Below are 22,460 nucleotides of genomic sequence, written 5' to 3' on the forward strand. Positions count from 1 at the left end.
CCACCTACACTGCAACTATCTTCCTGCCATGTAAATATCTTCTATGATGATAACCTCTTGCTTTGTTCACTGCAACAGACATATTATCTGTCATGGTTAGCACAGGCATGCAATTCAAACTGCTAAAACAACATGTTGTTCAACAAGCACAGGAATGGTTTGTGTCCTAAACTTCAAAAAGCGAAAAGTCTCTTCTGTCATCAGTGTCCTGATTATGTATGATGACTTTTAAAAAGAGGAAATCATTTAGAGAGCTGGAGTGAATATGAAAAATGTGAAAATTATGTAGTGCTGTGACAAAAATAGATTGTAAACAATCTGGAAAATAAGAATGTTGCAGCAGACTGAGACTGAAGGCAATGTGAAGACTGAGGACTAAAGATGATTCTCAAATTTTCTCTAATACCATCATTTCTCTCCTCATCCTCTCTTCCACTTGGCTTCAATATACCAACAGCAGCAGCCCTCTGCAGGGCCTTGGCAGCAGTAAGGCACTATTTACCACCGCTGGCTCACTTAGAGACTTTTGAATGGAGCTTCAGATTCGAGCGGCGGCGGGATAATAGGCCCCGTTCAAAAACCGCATCCTGAGGGTATCAAGTCACCCGTCTCCATCTTTACGACATCATCTGTTTTTCTTTTTTTTAAATGTATGTTTTTCTACTCGATCTTCCTTTAAAAAAAAAAAAAAAAAAAAAAAAAGAGTTAATTCAAGACAACTGTACATGTTTTCTTTTTTCCATAGCGATGTTATTTAATGTGTGCACCTTCTCCCTGCTTTCTACTTCTTGTCCTGAATGACTTCTCTCACTATTTATTGGACCTCATAATGTCTCTTTTTTCCAATGTGCTCTTTTTCCCCCAAAGCAAATGGCCTCTAATGAATGCTTGGATAAGCCACACTGTGCTCCAGGACCGCTCTGCTATGATGCGACCACCATCTCAATGGCAACTAATGGAAATAGGAACACCATGCTAAACAGGGTTCCAACATGTTTCTGGAAGCAGACGCACATTAGCACATTTCGCTGTTGAGTCTCTGTGTCTCACCTGATGTTGCTTCTATCTGAGTTTTCCTCATCTTCTTCCTCCTCAGTCAGCCTCTGTAATGAGCTGCTGACCCACATCAGGTGGTTTTTCAAACTCTCCTGAGGCATCTCTGGAAAAAAAAAAACCCTCATATTAAATCAATGTAATTTCTATTTGTGTATTAAGAAAAGGACAAAAATACAAATAACTAAATTTTACTCTAAGATCACGATTAATGTGAATGCTCTACTTTTTATCCAGTACACTTTTTCCCACTTAACTAATTCTCCATACTATGTGCCATTTCAACCTTTCAATTATTACCTTATTCTGATTGTTCAGACTATGTATTTTGGTACTGACATCTTCTACAGTTTATGAAATATCCAGCTTTTTGCAATCATTTTTGGCCTCTTTGAAGTGCACAGAACATAATTCCTACCCTCCTTCCACATCTCAGTACAATCCTAAATTCACCTCTTTTTCCAAAGCTAATTCAAACCCTCCTTCTAACCCTGCTTAGCGTTGTAAACAATGTTTTGCATAGTCTTTGGCTGGAATTTTTGCATTGACTGAAAGTTTTCTCTTCTCTTCTACAGCTTTCTTCATTTGCATTTTGCAGGCTTTTGCCTTATTCTGCTGCTTCTTCCCATTTCTTACATTTTCGCACATCCTCTGCAGGTGACTTCAAATCCTTCTGCAATTAAAATATTAAGCGTATAGCCCTCACATTGCATTTTGAAAGGAAATGCATTTTTTTCTAGTTGTAATTACAATTTATACATGTTTTGTACCCCACCTCTAATAAAGCTAATGCTTCTTACCATGGTCTAGTGGAAGGAATTGTTATTGAACATTTTAAAGACAATTTATCTCCAATTACAGGAATAAACTTAACTACAACACAACCTGCAACTTGTTTACAGATTGAAAATGGACAAAATAGCAAGGGCTTGGTAATAAATGGGAGTATAAAGTACTAATTAATGCTATTTCTCTTGTTTTTAAGTTGCATTTCTTTCATGAGCAAATTATTTATATTGCTGCTTTCACAGTGAAAATTCACAAAGCAGTTTACGAAGACAACAACAACAACAACAAAAAACATGATTAAAATGAAAAAACAAAAAAAGAAATTAAAAGTGAAGCTGATACTTCTCACCACGGTCCAGTGAAAGGAATTGTTATTGACCATATCTAAGAAGACTCTAAATTCAAAGATACTTGAATCGAACGTCTTCCGCTTGTTTTGTTGTTTCATTGTTTTTGCTGTTGTTATTGAAAAGGAGAAAATAAAACAGCTATCAAGTTGTTTTGATGTTAGGAGCTGCATTTCGGGAAAATACTTTTCCTGTAACGAGGACATTTTCCTACAAGATGACACTTCAGCTCGACAAACTAACAAATATCTGAGGGTCTCCTTGGGCTAAGTATTAAGAATGCAATGCTATTTGTGTATTTATGACTTACACAGAATGGGTGAAACTGGGATCTTTCACCTTTTTACAATATCATTACTATTCAGTCCCTAGTGAAATATTACCTTTCAGCACAAACACACACGCACAGAGTAATAATTAACTGTGATTTCTGGCAGGGCTTCAGTGTGTCCCTAAATGGCTCCATTCAGGTAAATAATTCCTGCCTGTGGGCCAGTCTGGGCATACACTGATAAGCAGCATTTCTGCTGAGTTGGCAAAGCAAATGATTAAACCTGTGTATCGATCTTAGAGAAATAATCACACCTTACATCATAGTAACTTGAATAACTGACAAAAAATAGTTACTGAATAAGTATGTTACATATAAAGACACAAACTTGCTTATTCATTCTGTTGAAGAAAATCTGTTTACGCACTGCTAAATAACACGTCTGTACACTATTACTCTGGAGAGGTTTGGGCATTTCTCCCAGGAGTTAAGGCAGACAAACTCAGTGAAAGATGTATGAGCACACTGACCTGAAGGCATGGTAAAGAGAGGAATCAGAAGAGTTGGAGGGGACTGTGGGAAGAAGGCTTTTAAAGATGCAGATGTCTGAAATAGAGGGAAAAAAATTAACTGAATAGTGGAGATAAGACTTCAAGTCACTTTCTGCACCCTTCAAATGACATCCTGAAAAGCACGGTGATAATGCTTGAGCAAATGTGTAATGTGGCATGTAATACGAGCAATGTGACAACAACAACTGAAACAGAGGTCCATACAAACAGCATAACTCTTCCGTCGGCTCTGATTGCTCCTACCATAAATATCTATATTAACTATCTAGGCTTTTCCACATACATTTTTTTAGATTGTTTTGTTTAATCAAATTATAGAAATTTATTTTGAAAATGCACATAACACATTGTATTTGCACTGCTGCAGTCTATCTTCATAGTCCATGGAATCTCGAATATTAATCAACCGCCACTGATATTTTTAGTAGACTACTAAAAGTAGACACAATCTTTAAAAAATAAATGTATCTTTGTAATAAAAAATAAAAAAATTATTGTACCAAACTGCTGCAGCGTGTAAAAGTCACCTGCTGCAGTTGGTCATTGAGTTTCATACATTTCTACGTGCTATGGATCATTTCGTTTTCGTTCTTGATTAAGCCAGGTTTTAAAGTTCCCACAGACTAAAATGATCCAAAGTGTGGAGATACTTCAAGTCAGATAACAATGAATGGAGGTTTGAATGTCCTGTAAGCCTTGGATGCAAACCACAGCAGAACAAGGGCCATGCATGAGTATTTTGAAGAGGCGATAACCAGGGATTACTGATGAGCCTCTGAAGCTGCTGAATATTCTCTGTGAAGTTAGATGCATTGTCTGATGTTGAGAGGCACGCTGGTTGATTAACGCTGTGCCAACATGCTAATGTCTAGCCGATGGAACCAGTGGTTCTCTGGTTTAATTCCAGTTAAATGTCTAAAACATTGTCATATCTGAAACAAATAAAATGTAAACCGAGCAAACTCAAATATAACACAAAAACTTGATGGAGACAAGTTATTTGGAAGTTCTGTGCAAATACACCTTAAATATTAATGATCTTTATCATTCTAAGTAAATTAAACAGTCTGAGAGAAATACATTCTTTTTCATTTGGGGTTGTAAATGGAGACCTTTTTTTATTCCCAGTTCAGCCTTGTCATATTTGGTGCAGTGAACACTCACAGGCTTTTTCAGTTGTAAAAAATCAGAGCAACCAGGTATTCGGTTTTAGTTTTTGCCATTTTGGAGGTGAAATTATTTCATATTATTTCAAGTCTAAAGCTTTAGTTACCTTTGTTTTATCTTGTGCAATTAATTGTGAAAGCTTACTTAAAATTTTTTTGTTGAATAAAATATTATTGAGGATTTAAAAAGTAAAAAAAAAAAAAACTCATAGTCAGTTCTGATTTCTGTTTCAATTACTGTATCTTCCATAAACTACAAAAAAAAGGATATTTCACATCTTTTCTTCCAACTCCACAAACTTAGATGGGCTCCATTTAAAAATCAATAACATATATTCCATATCAGGGTTGATATTTTTCTGTTTTAAGTACAGGTCATTTAAATTGTGAATTTTGTAACATTTACACAAAATAAATAAATAAAACATTGATAAGATTGTTTTGGCACCTAATTCAGACCCAATTCAAAACTCTAAATTTAAGTTGACTAGAAACAAAAAACAATTTCTATGATATTGTTAATGCCAGAAACATGAAACACAAATTGTGATGAAGCGATTTTAGGAATAAGTATGGCATCAGAAATATAGTGAGCATTTAGGAATTCAGTTTTAGTTTTAGCTTCTGGAAAAACAAAGGCATTAAATATTAAAAGAAACAATTTTCCATACTCCATGGTTTCATTTATCGTAATTATTCAAACCTACAAAAAACAAAATAACCTATTTCCATCATTTTTATAACTTTTTTAAACTATCACCCTTGTAATTATAGATAAAAGTTAAGAGAAATATACAGCATTCACATAACTGTTTTGTAGATTGTATGTGAATTTTCAGTGTACCACATTTACTTGTCTCTTAATATTTATGTGTGACATGCAGGTGCCAGATAATTACAATATGGCCATGCAGGACTTCTAATTGGATGATAAAGCAACAGAACCATACTAAGGGCTGAGAGTTTCAGCTAAAGTACACAGTGAAATGAATGCATATTCAGGGCAGCATATGCACTAATCACTCCAGGTGATTATCTGGACAAAGGTTTTACATGTAAATTGATCATTTGAATTCATTGTCAGTCAAGTAGAGGTGTCAGCTATGGGAGTGTAGTATGAATAGTAGAGCTCTCAGCTGGAGATGAAGCAATAATGATGGTGAAGATTCATCAGCAGTGAATTTTCCTGCTGAGTGCAGAACATTATTCTCCACCTTAGGTGTTCAGCTAACCCTGTGGTGTAACAATAAGCTTTTTCTTTTTTTTATTTCAATAATGAATCCTTTTCAGTAACATTCTAAATTTTGTATAGATTTTCGTCTCAAGTTAATAGATATTAAAGACAATTTGATGCAAGATTTTATCATTTGTTATTTTTGCAGGCTTTTCGCTTAATATAGTGTGACTTTCATCACAACTAAACACTTCACTCTAGCATGTAGGAAAAATAGATTGTATTATCAAGAAAATATGGACATTTAATTTCCTTCTGCATATTTTATTCAAACTATTTTCTTTAGCAGAGAAGTTTAGCTCTATAGATATTTTTGATTTGTGTGTTCATTCTGATTGCACTTATTAGTTTATGTCACAATACAATATACATTTTTTTTTACCCTTTCCTCTTGTAAATAACCCAGGTTAAGCTCCTCATTTGTCTTTTTTTTTTGTGCTTGTTGCTTTTATTTTGTTAGTTGACTTCCGGTTTTTGAATTTAATGCTTTCATTTTAATGAGAGACCTTCCACTGTTTATGTTGTGCAGCAGCAGCTTGGCAACAGAAGGAACGGAAGATAAGTGGTGACAATGTTATAAAATGGATTTTGTTATTAGTGGCCTCCCTTGACAGAAGCACAGGTTACGTTTATTTTATAACTAAGATATTTCTAATATTGATCAATTGGAATTGTGATCTTTGCTTTATTGTATTTAGATATGTTATAGTTTTTGAATCGGTTAATGTTGTTGGTAGTGAACGTTGATTTCAGTTTTGAAACATTACGGTTGTAAGAGTGTGTTTTGTAGCTTAAACTACAGAACACACACTTTTTGTGTTTGTGTATGTACTAAAGCTCTTATGGTGAATCTTATGATTTACTTCAATAAACCTGACCGTTCATCAGTAAAGCCAAAATTCTTCATTTGGGAATTTTTCTTTTATCTTTGTCACTATAAGAAAAAATAAAGTGCTTTACTGACTCTAATAAGCCATATAATAAAGCAACAATGTGAGTCTCTTTTAAAAGGCAAAATAAAAAAATCCGTCTTACCCGAGGCTGCAGTCGTGAAAGCTCCACGAAGAAGAATTTGGTAAATGTTTGAAAAACATTTTTAATACGCTCATTCCTTTCAGTCTGTTTAAGAACAGTCCTGCCAAAAGTGGGGGCAAAAAAGAACACATAATATTCAGCATGAAATTCAGCATGGGTTAAATAACACCTTAAATTCAAATTAAATCCACGGCACTTACCTGAAGATGTCATTTACAACCAGGAATACTGAACAATGCTGAGCACAAGCTTTAGGCTAAAACACACAAAAGGGCAAACTTTACAAGCTATGGCCATACATTTTAAAATGCATCAATAATATCAGAAGGTTCAGAAAACTATGGCAAAAATCTATCACTTTTTAACGAGTGCTTAACCACCAGGTGACACTGTTGGACCATCTAAATGATTACTTTTGAAATCAGTTTCTCTGTTCTCACTTTCTCCTCATTAAACACTCAGTTTCCCACTCTGTCAAGCCTCCCTAACACTCCCACATACTCATTTTCTCATCTCCTCCTAATCCACACTCATCATGTGTTTCAGATTTAATACATTCTAAAACGCCCCAGTGCAAACATTTAACAGCTGTACTGTGCATGTCGCTAAGTCCCTAAATATTTGGCGCTCAACACACAACACATATAATACCATGTGGTTAACATGTTATACACCTCACAGGCTTTACCCCAGCAGAGCAGTACAGTAATAACAGATGAATGCATGACACATTTGAATTTACTTTTTTGTTTGTTTGTTTTTGCATGATTTACTGGCAGCTGGTGATAAATCAGTAATTTGTGGTTTAGAACGCATTAAGAGTTGGGACTTGATATACTGCAGGTAAAATATATAATGGCTCTATGTCCAGATATGAACAAATGAGGAGTAATCTGATTAAACAGAGGGGATAAAACTGCACATAGCATCACTAACAGTTATTAAATGAAATGGACAAAAGACCAGGGTATGAGTCAAATTATAACAGAATTAAACAACAAATAGTTCCACCAAGTGTCCATACAGTGTAATTACAACCACAAAATACTCCAAACTTTATTCTTACAAAACAAGACCAAGCAATTGCCCTTTGCATGTCTCAGCAAAGGGAAATTGTTTAACAAATATGGAGAAAACATATTTTTTATTAATGTTATATACTGCAGCTTGAATAAAAAGCAACTGCATAGCATTTTTTTGAGAACTCTGGATTGCTTTATGTGTACTTTGCATATTGCTCATGGAAAGAGACATTTCAGTAATCTAAAACTAATAGAAAAAATTTAATCTACCTACTTGCATACTGTATGCAGTCTGTTGGATGTAAAATTCATGAGCAGTAAATATTGTGCTAGTTATCAGTATCGGACCAAAGAAAGCAAGGCAGTTGCAAGAAACTAAATTGTGATGCTTTTGATGGGTCAGATAGACTCAAATAATTGTAACAGCAGCTGCGTGGGGGGGCCCCAATTTAATTTTTTGTCAGGGGGCCCAAGATTCCTGGCAGCACCCCTGGTGTGAAGTATCATGAATCCTAAAAGCTGCTTTTTTAGCATCCTCCTTCATACCTTACGACTATGAAAGAGGTATGACTTCAAGGAGAGTCAATTACAGCACACAACAAACATCCTGTTTTTTTTTAGCAGTCTGGGGCAGGAAGTGAGTGTTTATTGTTATTGGGCCCTCTGCCTGGGTCAGAAGGCGGTAGGAAAAGCCAAAATGAGGAATGCGAACGCATTTTTATGTTTCCTATTTTTGACTGTAGTATAAACAAGTTCGAGAAAGGCAGGAAAGTGAGGGGATGGACAGACCCCAGACATCTCAGATTTCTTTACTTTTTATTTTTGTTTAGAAGTATCCCACACAGTCATATAAACAGTCACATGAAACCTGAACCTCCCTTTTTCTTAATAAAAACACAATGCCAGATGTAATATTATAATCAAAACCACGACATGAGTGGCTGATGGACTGAATTAACACAAGGGCACATACATTTGAATTAAGAGCGTACATGGGATCCCAAGATACTAGATGAAAAGAAAAAAATTACCTTTCAGGTACTTTGTTAATGGTCAGTTAATTCCATTTGGAGATGCAGAATGAAAACCTACAGTTCAGGCACACTTGAAACTAAATTTATGACAGAACAGTTACTCCCAACCCAAAATGGCAGATTTAATCAGATTTATCAGGCAGGTTTAATTTCTGTATTTGTAAGCCAAATGAATATGCACTAGTGTGCACTGCCATCTCTTAATTTGTGAGCAGTATCTCTAAACACAAAGGGTGTGCAGTTCCCCTTGATATATACACAGGTTAAGTGGACCATCACTACTGAATGAAGTAAGCAGCACCGCTGCCTTTTCAAAACAAAAGGCAGGTAAGTTTGTCTTTCTCATTTAACTTTTACTGACATCCCAAAATGCCAACAAGTGCAATCAGAAAGTGAGGTAAACAAGATGTCAGTAATAACCTTTGTGTGAATAATTTTATGGATGTGTACAGACATTTTATGGTTGTGTGAATAATTTTATGGATGTGTACAGGGACTACATATAGACATCCATGCTTTGGCAAGATTCAGAATTTGCTTTATTAAATTTCTGTTTTCTGTGACAGGTTAAATTACTTCACACTGATCCTAATCTCCCAGTGACTATAAAGTAATCCTGGAAAACAACTTGCCAGCCTCTCTTTGGGCAACAAATGAAGAAATTAAGTTCAGTAACGGCAATTCTAAAGTAAAAAAAAAAAAAGAACATATATGAAGCCATGTGAAGTGACGAGCACAGAGCCATTGAAGAAATAGTGAGTATAATATCACACAGCCAAATGATGTGAGATGTGATCTGGAGCTTGCCAAATTATGTGAGAGGCAAGCAGAACAAAAGCCAAAAGTAGATCTGACAGGCAAAGCACTCAATAATGACCCACCCCAAAAAATACAATGGAACATTCCTAAGATCCTCACTTATTAAAATTGTTGAGTTTCAGTTTACAAAGTGCTTCAAAGGGGAACTGAGCACAAATGGATGTGTGCAATGGTTTCTCTTGTGAGACTCTTTAATTTGAGGCAGATGAGACCCTGTGTACCAAAAAACTAATTTAACAGGAGCAACATATTTATCAGAAGCTTATCAAATGGATCAAGTGTTATCAAATCAGGCAGCAGAGAAAATAACAAAAATGCTGCAGCACAGAAGATAGGCAAATAAAAAGTTATAACAATTCAACAGTTTCACTTTCCCTCCCTCCCCTCCCATCCTCCCTTTAATTAATTAAAAAAATGCAAAATACAACAAGTTTGTTAAATGTATACCGTTTTGTTGACACCTTCAAACATAGGGACAACATCTGTTTGAAAACATTCATTTTGAATTCTGTCTCTTTAAATCCCGCCTCACTAATGACTCGATCTGTTCTGCTTGGTCAAATATGGTAGCGTATACAATAGTGCCTCGACAGCTGTTTGTCAGGTCCCACTGTCAGATGTGGAAAGTCAGACATGTTTCTATAATCATGAGAAGAGGACCCACCAGTAACGACTTTGACACTTGCTCCTCCACCTTGTTTGGTGTTGATTCTGCTTTAGTAGCAGACTCCAACAGACTGAGCACAGCTTCCTCCAGGCTGTGTAAGCTCTGACACCACAGAGAAACAACTGCCTGCTCGTCCAGTAGCAGGTCGCATCTGGAAATATTTGAAGGGTTATGTTTTAAAATAAAATTTCATAATTTTGCACTATTTAGATAATGACACATATGCTATTAGTAACTTGATCTTTTTTTTGACATTTTCAGGAGAATTGAAGCAGGCAGTACAAGAACCACTAAAATATACTGCAGCTGAAAGTGAGGAGTAGGAAAAACCTTACTTAGACGGGATGTCAGGAATGGGTAGATAGTTACCAGAGGTGTTTCCCTGCAGCTATTTCAGTCAAAGGGGGTAAAGCCACTTATTAGGTAGGAGGGTGTTCTAAATTTTTCCTCCTCAACAAGGTTAACAATTATCGTTTGAGTACAATTAAATCCTTTTCATCTCCAAATTGGACATCAACATATTAAAATGTATTAATAAAGACTTAAAAATTGTATTCAGTATTCAGTTTTATTCCACAACTATAAGATTTTACAGCATTTCTGAAAATCTCCCAACTTTTCTAGTAATGAAGACTTTACATCATTTTTAGAACTGTGACATAAAATAATTCTTAATAAGTACAACATTGTACACCACTGAGACACTTAGCATATTTTTCTCAAATATAGCAGCACAAGCTAAAATTGCAGTAGAAACATTTTCGGTACCTTGAGTAGGCAGAATGTAGAGTATCAAGGAAGTTTTCACTCAGACCTTCTCTGATGCAAGTCATCTGCTGTTGCAGCAAAGCACCAATAAGAGGAGATGCTTCAGGACATGTGATGAGAGGCACACAAGCCTCAGACGCAGCCCAAATACTGCCACATGAACACCTATGTGGAGTTTTCAAAATGTTAAAGTTATATTACTGTGGAGACAGAACAATAGGAGGTGAAGATTAGAGTTAATGTTTGCTGATCTTTCCTGCATTGCTTTGTTTTTCATTTAAAGTCTACTCCTTCATAAAACCCCTAAAAAGCACAGACCTAGTAGTAATGTTCTTAACAGAACGTTTTATTGCACATATTTATAGTGTTTATTTCTTAGGGTTTTTTTGTAAAGAAAGTACTCTACATTAATGAGGCAGACATTAGATCCTAACATTAAGATTCAGACAAGAAGAGAACACTCTAAAAATAAAAAAAGAATAATTGATAATTGTACCTTTTTCAACGCAAATGATGTCAAATTAACATACTAATCGTTGTAAGTCACATAAATTTGGGAAACGTTTCAATTGTGGGAATGTGATGCACTACTGATGTCTGTAACTGATTAACAGATACTTTTAACTTCTTTTTGTATTTAGAGTATTTCATTTATGTATGTTTTTGTTTTATTGATCAACTTTCTTGCAATTTCAGTCAACAGAACAGAAACCAATCTACCATGATTACAGCTTGTTTGAATGTGAATTATATTCACCCCTTATTTGTGCTGCTCTCAGAACACCGACTATTCCCAATGCTTTTCTGTATTCTTGTCACCATCTGAAATGCAAGAAATCAAAATGAAATGCAAGTATGCTTATAAACAGAAGCTATAGAAACAAAATACCTTTCTCAGCACTTTAAGATGGTATTCTTTGGTTGGCACTCCTAAATGCTTCATCAGGTCCACGGCTGCACCATCTTCTTCATCTGTAGCCAGATGACACAGGACTTTCTGTGATGGAGCAGAAGAAACAATATGCAGGTTTGGCATGTCATGAATGCAACCAAATCATGAATGCAACCAAATCAATTTATCAAAACCAAAAGTTTCAATAAAGTAATCTAATTAGTTACTGGAAACTCAGATGACTATGTCAGCATCACATCATTTGAAACACATGAGTGGAAAAAAGGTATTCCAGTATGAATGAGTATGAATGCATTGGCAGCATAGGAGTAGAAGTAGAAATGAGCATTCTTTGTAACAGACCCTTGCCGTTTTACAACGGGGCCTCATGATAATTTGATACACAAGAATAATGAACCCAACCCATAATCAGCTGCGAACAATGTTGGTTGAAATGAAGCAAAGCAATCCACTCAAAGTATATGGTAAGAACATAAAGTGGACAATGCCAACTTTATTAATATAGCATTTTTTAAAAAGCTGCATAGCAATGACCCTGAAGTGAATCTGTGGGAGATACAATGACTTCATAGAATTTAAAACTAAAAGTTCGAATGCAGCAGAAGAAAATAATTAAAAAAAATACAGGAAACAAATACAAAATAAAAATTCTGTTAATCTCCAACCGAGGTACAGGACTCAGAGAGAAGCATGATTTTAAAAGTGTCTGAGAAGTTTCTAAGGTCTTGGAAGTTATTCTATTGGAAGGCAAGCCATTTACCAAAATAGAAGAACCACCTGAAAAGCCACTACCACCTCTGCCTTTTGGATTAGATGCTGTGACCTCTTAAAAACACCTTAGAGTGGTTCCCAAAAATGGGGTCTGTACCCCAGCCAAAAGTTAAAGGTCTTGAGATAATTTCAAGACATCAAATTTAAATTAAGGATAATTGCTAATTGCGTATGTTATTGCAAAATTAGACAATCAAAAAGTAATTGAAGGATATTGGCAGTATAATTGTTGTTAAAGGTCAGCTGTTTTCCTCTCACTGGATTCAAAGCAGTGTTTGAATGCTTTATATATATAACTTTGTGGTTGTGTTGTGCTTGTATGCGTGTGTGTGTAACCTAAGAATACCAGATCAAAAGCTTGTTCAAGTCTTTGAAACAACCCTTTTAATTTACCCATAAGAAATAGACTTATTAATACAAGCTGACTACCTAAAACCTGACATCTTGATTACACAGCAAAACCATGGCATGTGGCTCACTAAGTAGTGAAAAAATACAAACTGCTTTGAAACACCAGAATAAAAGACAGAAGGAAATAAGAAGAGAAAGACATTGTGAGATGTTGAATATGTATAAAAAGAAGAGATCAGTGAAACCTAAATCTGAGGAAAAGTAGTACTGCAGAGCTGTTGGTGCAGCCCTGTGGTTTCTTTGGCCTGGCTGTGCAGCACGCTAGGATGCTTACCCTCCACATAGTCTCACAAAACCACCCCAATCACTACCATCTGAGAGCCCTCAAACCCAGCACATATAGTACATACAAAACCAATCATACTCAACCCACAGTTAGTGAGGAGGCACAGTGGGGATGAGGAATGAGAAGTAAGGAAGGTTTGGTTAGAATAAGTATCAGAGACAAAAAGTCACTGTGATGTCTGTATTCTGAACAGGGGAAAAAGTGTGTGGTCACCAGAGGAATGGGATAAAGAACAGAAAGATCGATGGGTGGCAAATACTTTAGGTCAAAAGCCATCTTTCTCACACAGAAAAAAGCAACTTGAATTGGCTTTGGGGACAAGTTACTGCCATAGAAATGATCCCCCATAAATCTAAAATTAAAACAGAGGATGTAAGAAAAAAGGCATGAGGCAAAGACTTGGGTTGCTTTGGATGGGTGTCTGTTAACAATTACAGCACCATGATTGAAAACCAATGACAGACTTAAGTATAGCCTCAGATGGTCAAAACAGCAGAGACAAAAAAGGGGAGATGAAATCGCTGGAAGAGCACAAATAAAGAATTTGGATCTCTAAAAGCACTGATTTAGAACCAACTCAACCTCAAACTTAGTGTAATAAATCTGTATGCCCGTCCATTATTTGCACAACACCCACTAACAATCGAGGGACTATATAGAGTTAGCCCACATAGTTGATGGAATCCAAAAAAATGTTAAGTGTTAGTTACTTTTAGAAAAAATAAAAAAACAATCCAGCCCTCTTGTATATTTCTTTTTATGCACAGTTAACACACTTTGCCTTTCAAAAGTGTTCATACCAAAGCAACATGTTCACATTTTGACCAACGCACCCACAAAATTCAATGGATTTTACAATTAGAGCATTATTAAAGCTAAAAGCAAATACTTTATTTTTGTAGCCTTTTAAGAACATTGTAATTTAAATTAAAGCCGCTAGCGGCGTCGTGCGGCCCTCGCAGCCAAGCACCGCTCCGGCCTATTGGCCACTGCGGGGGAAATTTCATGTCTCTATGATAAAGTAAGTGAATAGCAAAAGGTCCTTTGAAAATTGCTAGGTGGCGCCGTTTCTTGTGGGATTTTTGCAACGACCTTAAAATACGAAATTTTTATCCAGGCTTAAGGCCTCCGCCAAGTTTGGTGAGTTTTTGAATATGATAAAGCCTCCCAAAAGCCAATTCATTTGGAGGGAGAATCGTAATAATAAGAAACAGTACAAAAACAATAGGCCTTCGCAGCGCTTTGCTGCTCGGGCCTAATTAGGAACCACTCAATTTAATGTGGCATTTGGGTCAGAGTGTAAGTGCCGTTCAGAAAAGCTTAAAAATGTGACTTAAAACTTATGTGACTTATCTCAGTTTCCACAAGCCAAATTGTTTATTTTTACATATACTTTACTTCAATTATAATACTGTACTGTCATGTTTTGGCTTTCATAGTTACATATTGAGCATAAGTGTTATTGTGCGACTGTTTTATTTTTACATATTTCACTGGTCAAAAACTGATAAGCTAATGCCTACCACAATGGTTAGTTATTAATTGGTAATCCAATTCCAACTCAACTTATTACTAGACCTGTATTGAAGTATTTTAAGCAACACTGAATCAAATTTATATTGATTTGAACTCTGACCCAAATAATTGAAAAATTAATTGAATTGTGAGATTTTTAGCAACACCTAGCCTTAGTCCTGAAAGTTTATTGTAAGCTCAGCAAAACATATTGAGGATGGATTTTAGTTAACTCTTAGAAAATCTCTGTAAAAACACAGAACCTGTTTAAATGTGCATTACCAAGAAGCTGGAAGTGAATAATCTAACAAAAATATTGTAAGTACACCACTCAGCCACAATACAAATCACAAAACAAAATAATATGAAGCATATTTCCAAAAAATTAATAAACTGCAAATATTTTACATTTAGAGACTCCACAAAATTAAGACCGTGCAGAACTTTTGAAGACAGCCAACCACAGAGTAATGAGGTTTCTTTATTTATTTATTTATTTTTTTGATATTCTTTTAGCATTTTTGAAAAGATGAAGAGAACGAATTAAGGTGATCATCCAGGTGCCTGGAACCATAAAGTGTATTTTAGTCGTACAATGACACTTAAAACAAAGCTAATATGAAGAGGGAATGTTTTTATTTTTAATAATAAAATGTAAACTTAGCATGAGCAAACAGCTGCAAATATACAGTATAAAGTGTCTACAGTCGCTGCAGGAAATATTTGTGGTTCCTTGCGCAGCTAAAGAGCAGATTAAGCTATTATTCAGCTGATTGTTTGGCTATCTAAAATTACACCCTCTTTACTTACACTCTTACTCGCCTTACTGTCATCTTCTCAAAGATCATTTTACTGCAGCACTGTGAGGTCTTTTTACATGTGCAGGATGTTGAGAAACAGACCAACAGAGTTAATGACTATCAGCCCGGAGCTTTGTGGCTATACCCCAGAATTTATCAAACCCTATGTGAAAACTCAGATGTGGAGAAGAGAGACAGACAGGAAGCTGAAGTAAAGGCAGAGAAATACTGTACACACTTCAATTGGGAGAAACATGCTGCTGCAAACATACAACAGCAAAGAAACTGAAATATTTCATTAAATTCTCAAAATGACCTAAATGCACATGAACAAAGCATTTGGATGCCACATAGCAGCTGATGATCAGTTTCTCAAGAAGGAAATAAGAAAACAATGTTGAGGAGCACGATCAGTCAAGGATAACAAAAAACAGGCTTTGCCTCACATTCCAAGACAGGCAGCGCTGTGCAGACACAGAGACAAAGAAGGAGCATCTCTGACCTAAAACAGATTATCTGCTCTGCTCTCCCCAATAGACAAGCTAGGTTGTTGCAAAAAGATTCTGCTGTGCTTCTTGTCACTCACATCACTGGTGGTAAATGGAACATTCTTCAAAACATAAAAGGAGAGAATGCAGAAAAGCTGCAAAAATGACAATGACTGTTGTACAAGATGTTATTGGATCCTTGAAAATCTTGTTCTACACCTATGAAGTAAAAAACAAATAATTTTCAAGATCACATACATTTACATACATTTGTATTCAACCCCATTTACTCTGTTCTTTTATAAAAATTTGATGCAACCAATTTCCTTCCCTGTCAGTCAATAAAGAACTTTTATTTTGATAATCTGAAAGTATATTTGCAATAATATAGCTAGATTAACTTTAATAAATAACCATGGAACACCAAATATATTTATATTTCTAAATATAATCGAAATCAGAAGTATAAATAGCCCAGATAAGTTAAATCAACCCACTCGTCTCTTGTTTTTGGTCAGAATTACTAAAATTGTTTCTATTTGTTGAACAATGACAGAAAGAATTTGTCAGATTTATTCATTAATACCTTCAAAAACATAAGTTTACCTAGAGAATGAGTACCATCTCTTTGAACTACCAAGGGAACCCAGATTATGGTTTCATGGTTTCGCAAACTTCTGTTGGGTTTACTGACACACTTGAGTTAATTGGAGATAGATGGATGTATTTCAAGGCAACACCAGGAACAATGGGGAAAGTCTCTAGACTTCCCCATCTTCTTGGGAACAATTTGAAGATGCTTGAATGTTGAAAGTTCATCTGTCCAAGCAATTATTCACAAGTACAGAAGTGGGTGGTGGTGGGAATGTCTAATCATCATACCACTCAGGAAGGAGATTAGTTCTGTGTCCCGGAGATGGATGTGTTTTGGTCTGAAATATGCAAATTGGCCCCAGAACAATAAAATAAGCAACTAAATAGTTTGTGGTTTTCAAATGCAGCTAGAGCCAAAGACCTTCATTTTTGGAGACGTGTTCTGTTGTCAGACTAAACTAAAGAGAAACTATTAGGCCACAATGACCATTTTTACATTTGGAGGAAAAATGCAGAAGCTTGTAAGTCTGCAATCTTTTTACAGCCTTAATACAATTTCAGTTATTGTCAATATTATTGTACCTTCTACACTACTGAACATTTGGCCAGTATATCCTGCGCAAAATATCAAATATGACCACACATAAAAACATCTTGACACAGATGCAGACACCACTGTGCTCACTTGCACTCAGCTTCCCCTCCAACAGGTCAAAGAACATCTGGCAAAATTCAAGGTTTACTTTCTCGGCTCTGTTTTAATTAGCAAGATGTTTTATTAGACGAGAAATTAATCAAAAGAATACAAACACACAGTTAATCTGGCAGAAATGTGAAGGTTTCACATTGTTTATCATGAGCCATCTGTGTGAACCCTCACAAAGTTGAAAATGGCAGAAGCTTTCTTCCCTCTCTTCTCTTTCCCTCCTCTCTGCGCTCGCTTACAGAACACACAGGGCGCTTTGCTGGCTAGCATTAATATGAAGGCAGATTCTTAAATGATGACAAGAGGCTGTGAAACAGTCACTTTTAATTTGACTTTAAAATAGTGAAACATAGTTGGAGACTATGCAGACTAAGACCATTAGAGACACAATCTACTCAATTCATTGTGTATATTAAATTGGATTGGAAAGACAGAGATGGAAAGCACATCCCTATTAAAATAAATGAAACAGAAAATCTCTTCAGCAGTCCAGAGGCTGTCAAAGAAGAATTATTTTGAGATCTTTTTGTTAAAATAATGTGTTTTATTACCAAGTAATCTTTATGTCAAGTCATCCAGAACACAAACAATAAAATGACCCAGCCTGGTGTGATGAAAACTGGCTTATGAAAAAGATCTGGAAGAATACACTGTTGCGCACGATTTACCACAAGTAATTCAATATCAATAATGGCTGGAAACTCAGGAGATTTTGTCACAATTTTTTTTCTAACTTTGCTGTGCAGTGGCCATCAGCTGTGCAATTCTGTTAAACCTTTGCTTATGTCCTCTTTACACAAGATTAGAATTCTAGTACAGTTTTCAGGATCTCTAAGAAGGTAAGGATATGCAGTCTCCTACTCTCTTGCACTTTGTTGTCTCCTCGCCATTAAAGCAAAGTCCTTAAAAATATGGGTGGTTTCCGCACCTCCACCATCAGTTTCAGCCTGCCTGATTGAGTAAACACCATTTCTCCCTGTTATGAGCCATATTCCATGGTAAAATGCAGCACAAGAAGTAGATACGCAGTGTCAAACACATGCAATAAATTAAACTACAAAGACCAGTCCCAGCTAAGAGTGGGAGTCATTAGGTTATAAACTTGGCACAAAAATAGTCTGGTCGTTCCTCCTTCTAAATCTCCATTGACCAAGCTGGCCAGGTCTGTGTAAGGAACAACATCTAAACATCTACACGGCTAAAGTAGCCGTTAAAGAACGCAATTTTGGAATTTCGGTTTGGATGTCTTGTTTTATTCTACTGCACCAATAAAACTTGAACTGTTTAATAAGGAGAAACTTTCAGTTTTTATTTAGAAAAATTTTGCAAACCATCATTTTATTTTGAGTATTACTCCTCTTAATTAGAAAGCAGATGACCAAAGGCACAAAGAAGGTAGAGCCTGGTGAATGTGTATGCCACAGACAACAGGAGCGCAAAAATGGAGGCGGCAATTAAAACGTACAAACTAGGTCCTATAAATTAGCACTACTTAAAAGTTTTACGCAGGAGACCAACTTACTGTGAATGTGGAAAACTGCCTGCTACATCGTAACTCTATCTGCCTCACGTTCAGACTTGTCATGGATGAGGAGATCCAGAAGCAATAAGTAACTATTTTTCTGTGGTTTCTATAACAGCTCTTCTTATTGAGAGATAATTACAAATACCTACTTTAAAAACACCCACGCTAATAGTATTATAATTAACTTGGGTTTCAATGTCTCTTTCTTGTTTGTCTTTTTAATGATTTAATTATTTTTTGCTTTGCCTTGTCATGTTTATCTATCTAGCCCAAATGCATCAAATATAACTGTTTTCCCTAAAACAATTAAGTCAAGCTATATTGTGATTGAAGGATGATTCCCTTCATGTCATATCATTTTGCTTTCTGTATTTCCATCCATCCATCCATCTTTCTTCTATACACCCTTGTCCCTAGTGGAGTCAGAAGGTCTACTGGTGCCCATCTCCAGCAAATATTTCAGGCGAGATGCAGGGTACACCCTGGGATAGTCGCCAGTCTGTCACAGGCCATCAGTATTTATGTAATGAATGTCATCACTGGTGATAAATCTTGGCCTGTGTCTAGATACATCTAGTTTTGCAGAGTATAGCTGCGAAACTAATAAATAACCACCACCTTCTGACCATGTAAGCATTATGCATACGATGGGACAACCCTCACGCTTCAACATATATACTTGAGATACAATTGTGGTTTTTTTTACGCCCCAGAAGACTTCAGAAGGCATGTTTTTATATTAGCGTAGGTTTTAGCAGAGAAAAGATCTAATGGCATTCGGAGTATGTTTGTGAATTATTATCCAATGTATTTATTTAATTTTCCAAACAAAGTGTAAGAAGTTCCAAAAGTTAGTAGAACAGGGTTTTGGTACACTTGAATTATTTTGATGTTATTAAACAATAGCCTGATTGTACCTTCTCTCATTTTAATAACATTTATGTATCTTTTAAATGGAACAACTATTTACTTGTACATTTGGAAAATTAGCTAAATATTGGTCAATAAAACACATTAAATAATGGCTAATTTGTCAAGCAGTTTATTTTAAAAGATCAGTTTCTACCTGTATCCACTGGTTGGCTTTTGTTTCCACTGCATTGCTTGGATACTCAGAATACAGAGCCAACAAACACTGGAGGAGAAGTCTTCTACTTTCATCTGCAAGACACACACAATATTTACCAATTTTCTCAAGGTAATTTTCATGTTTGTTTCTTTTTGACAGTATGTTTTAAAAAGATAAAGTAATGCCCAAAGCATAGATTCACCTTCTGCAGTGACATGAGGGTTCCAGCACAGCCGGCCTAAAAGCTGACCTAATAATGGAAGCGTATTCAATGTTTCTGTTGTGGAGCTCTAAGAAAAACAGAATCAAAAGGAAAGAAAAAAAGACATAAATTAACATTTAAGCAATTACAAAAAAAAAAAAAAAAAACATTGTTAAAAAAAATAAAATAAAAAATTCAGGCATTTATATTTAAATAGCAGTGTCTCATGGAGAAAGACTAACGACTAATTTGAGAGGATGAGATCACCACCAATGGGAATCATAATGGTAGGTCAAGCAGAGTTTAAATAGAACCTAAATACCCCAGCTATTGTCTGCAACAACACAGTTTCTGTGTGTTGCTCAGCCCTCACATTTGGCCTCCGGATTGCTGAATAGTCTATGGTAAATGCTGTATGGTAAACGTCTGTGTGCGTATGTGTGTGCGCGCGCGTGTGTGTTGCTGATGCAACAGAGAAAGAATGCTCATTTACAATACAAACTGTTGAATGCTCTGTGACTGAAGGAATGCCCATAAGAATAAGCCATCACAAAAGAAAGCAATTACGACCGACTACCAGGGCACAATTGGCATCAAAGCCTCACCAGCACTGTCTCTAATTATGACCATGTATCTTGTTGTAATTACAACCAGACATTCTTTGACAGAAGTGACTGATTACATACTGGCCAAGGAGCCTAAGGAGACATGTTTATAGATGAGAATGAAATAGATGGTGAAGAAAGACACCAACATGAAAAATACATATAAATCATGCATATGTATTTTAGGGTTTATCTAATATGTGAAGCTCTAAACTGAGACAAGTTTGACAAGAAAAACAATGAAAATGTAAACTTTTGTCTTTTTAAAGGATAGATGGAAGTGAATGGCTCCATTGCATGCACAAATTATATCCATGTTTGTTTCTACTAAAAGAGCAAAGAAAAGCAATCCAATGAGAAGTTGGTTTTCCAATTTCAGAATTTGCAGAAGGATGTATCTGATAAGCAGCTGGAGAAAAGCCCTGGATTTACCTCGAGGCTCTTCTGAGAGCCGCACCTACACAATAACTGTGTTCAAGTTTAATTGACGGAAAGAGAGCTTCTTCCCAGCATGCGTGGGAGGGTAGTACACAGACTAAAAGAATGAGAACCAGCCAATCACTCCAATAAAACTTCAGAGACATTACTCCCACAGCAATGGACCCAAACAAATCAAGTATTAGCACGTTTGTGAGTGTGTTATTATTAGACATGCTAATCCTGTAATGTATCAACAGCTTTATGTTTTATAATTACATAAAAAAGATAAATTCTTCTTCAAAAAGAGTCAAGGAAATAATAAATTAAGTACAAATTGTTTTATTGTAAATTCTTTTATTGGTGCTGCTACTGCCAAAGACAATTTTGAAACAGAATACATTTCAAAATATATTTCGGGGCAATCGTCATGACAGTACTTCAAATACAGCTCAACATGGTAGCCACAACCAAACGTTGTTCAAACGTGTGATATTAACCTGAAAAATCACACACTACAACTTACAGAGCAGATGTGTGGATCAATGGGTTGGTGAATGAACAGACGGTCCGATGGATGGACTGATTCAGCAACTAGATAATATTTTAAGAAATACATTATGGAAGTTCAAAAATATTACTCTACTCCATCTCCTTCTCTGACTGTGTAGGTATACTGCACTGCACTGGCATCAGCTTGAAACAGTATCAATCCATTCTCATAACTCAAAACAGTTGTAAAGTGAAGTGGACCGCAAATTAGACCTGTCACGTTAACAGAATTTTCTGGACGATACATTTCTCCACAATAATACTGTTGAGACCATCACTGTGAAAATGGAAACCACTGCATCTGACAAGGAAATGGCTAAAAGAAAACGAAAACTCTGAGAAGTTAACTTTAAGCATTGGCTTTTGAGAGTGTTGATGTCTTACAATCATCCTCACCTGTTCTAAACATGTATAGAACCTGGAAATGAACAATAGGATTATTTCACATATTGGGTCATAAGCCACAGGAAAGCTGTAAAGATATCAAAGGATTCATATCATTGCCAAAAAGTGGGTTATCCTCAGCTGGTCTTTTATGAGCCCATTGCGAAGAAAAAAAGATTTCAATGCAATTAAGCTTTACCATACTGTTTCTTTGCATGTGCTCCATAACTTTGCTCATTCTGACTCATCTGCATTACGCAGAGCCAGAATTATGCTGACAGAAAGAGAGACCTGCAGGGAAAAAAAGCGAGGGTTGATCTATAAAAATATACTGGTGATTCAAAAGTCGAAGCTGAAGTAATAAGTCAAATATAAACAGAAAACTGATTTTTAATTACTTATTAAATGCTTCAGTAAAACATTGGAAAATTCAAACCATAATTTC

The 22,460-nt window shown here is 35.8% G+C and overlaps 1 protein-coding gene across 1 annotated transcript in view; it reads right to left on the minus strand.

Moving 5' to 3' along the window:
* fancc (FA complementation group C) overlaps positions 1–22,460 on the minus strand; it is a 34,207-nt gene that overhangs the window by 6,107 nt on the left and 5,640 nt on the right. The window contains exons 3-12 of the mRNA XM_055039418.1: positions 20,058–20,145; positions 19,853–19,947; positions 11,667–11,774; positions 11,535–11,599; positions 10,778–10,942; positions 10,007–10,160; positions 6,668–6,723; positions 6,468–6,567; positions 2,991–3,066; positions 1,051–1,159 (exon numbers count right to left, since the gene is read on the minus strand). Of these exons, the coding sequence (XP_054895393.1) occupies positions 1,051–1,159; positions 2,991–3,066; positions 6,468–6,567; positions 6,668–6,723; positions 10,007–10,160; positions 10,778–10,942; positions 11,535–11,599; positions 11,667–11,774; positions 19,853–19,947; positions 20,058–20,145 (1,016 nt within the window). The remainder of the gene's footprint in view (positions 1–1,050; positions 1,160–2,990; positions 3,067–6,467; positions 6,568–6,667; positions 6,724–10,006; positions 10,161–10,777; positions 10,943–11,534; positions 11,600–11,666; positions 11,775–19,852; positions 19,948–20,057; positions 20,146–22,460) is intronic.

The sequence above is a fragment of the Poeciliopsis prolifica genome, unplaced genomic scaffold (assembly GCF_027474105.1).
Source record: "Poeciliopsis prolifica strain line A6 unplaced genomic scaffold, Auburn_PproV2 SCAFFOLD014, whole genome shotgun sequence".
NCBI lineage: Eukaryota > Metazoa > Chordata > Actinopteri > Cyprinodontiformes > Poeciliidae > Poeciliopsis > Poeciliopsis prolifica.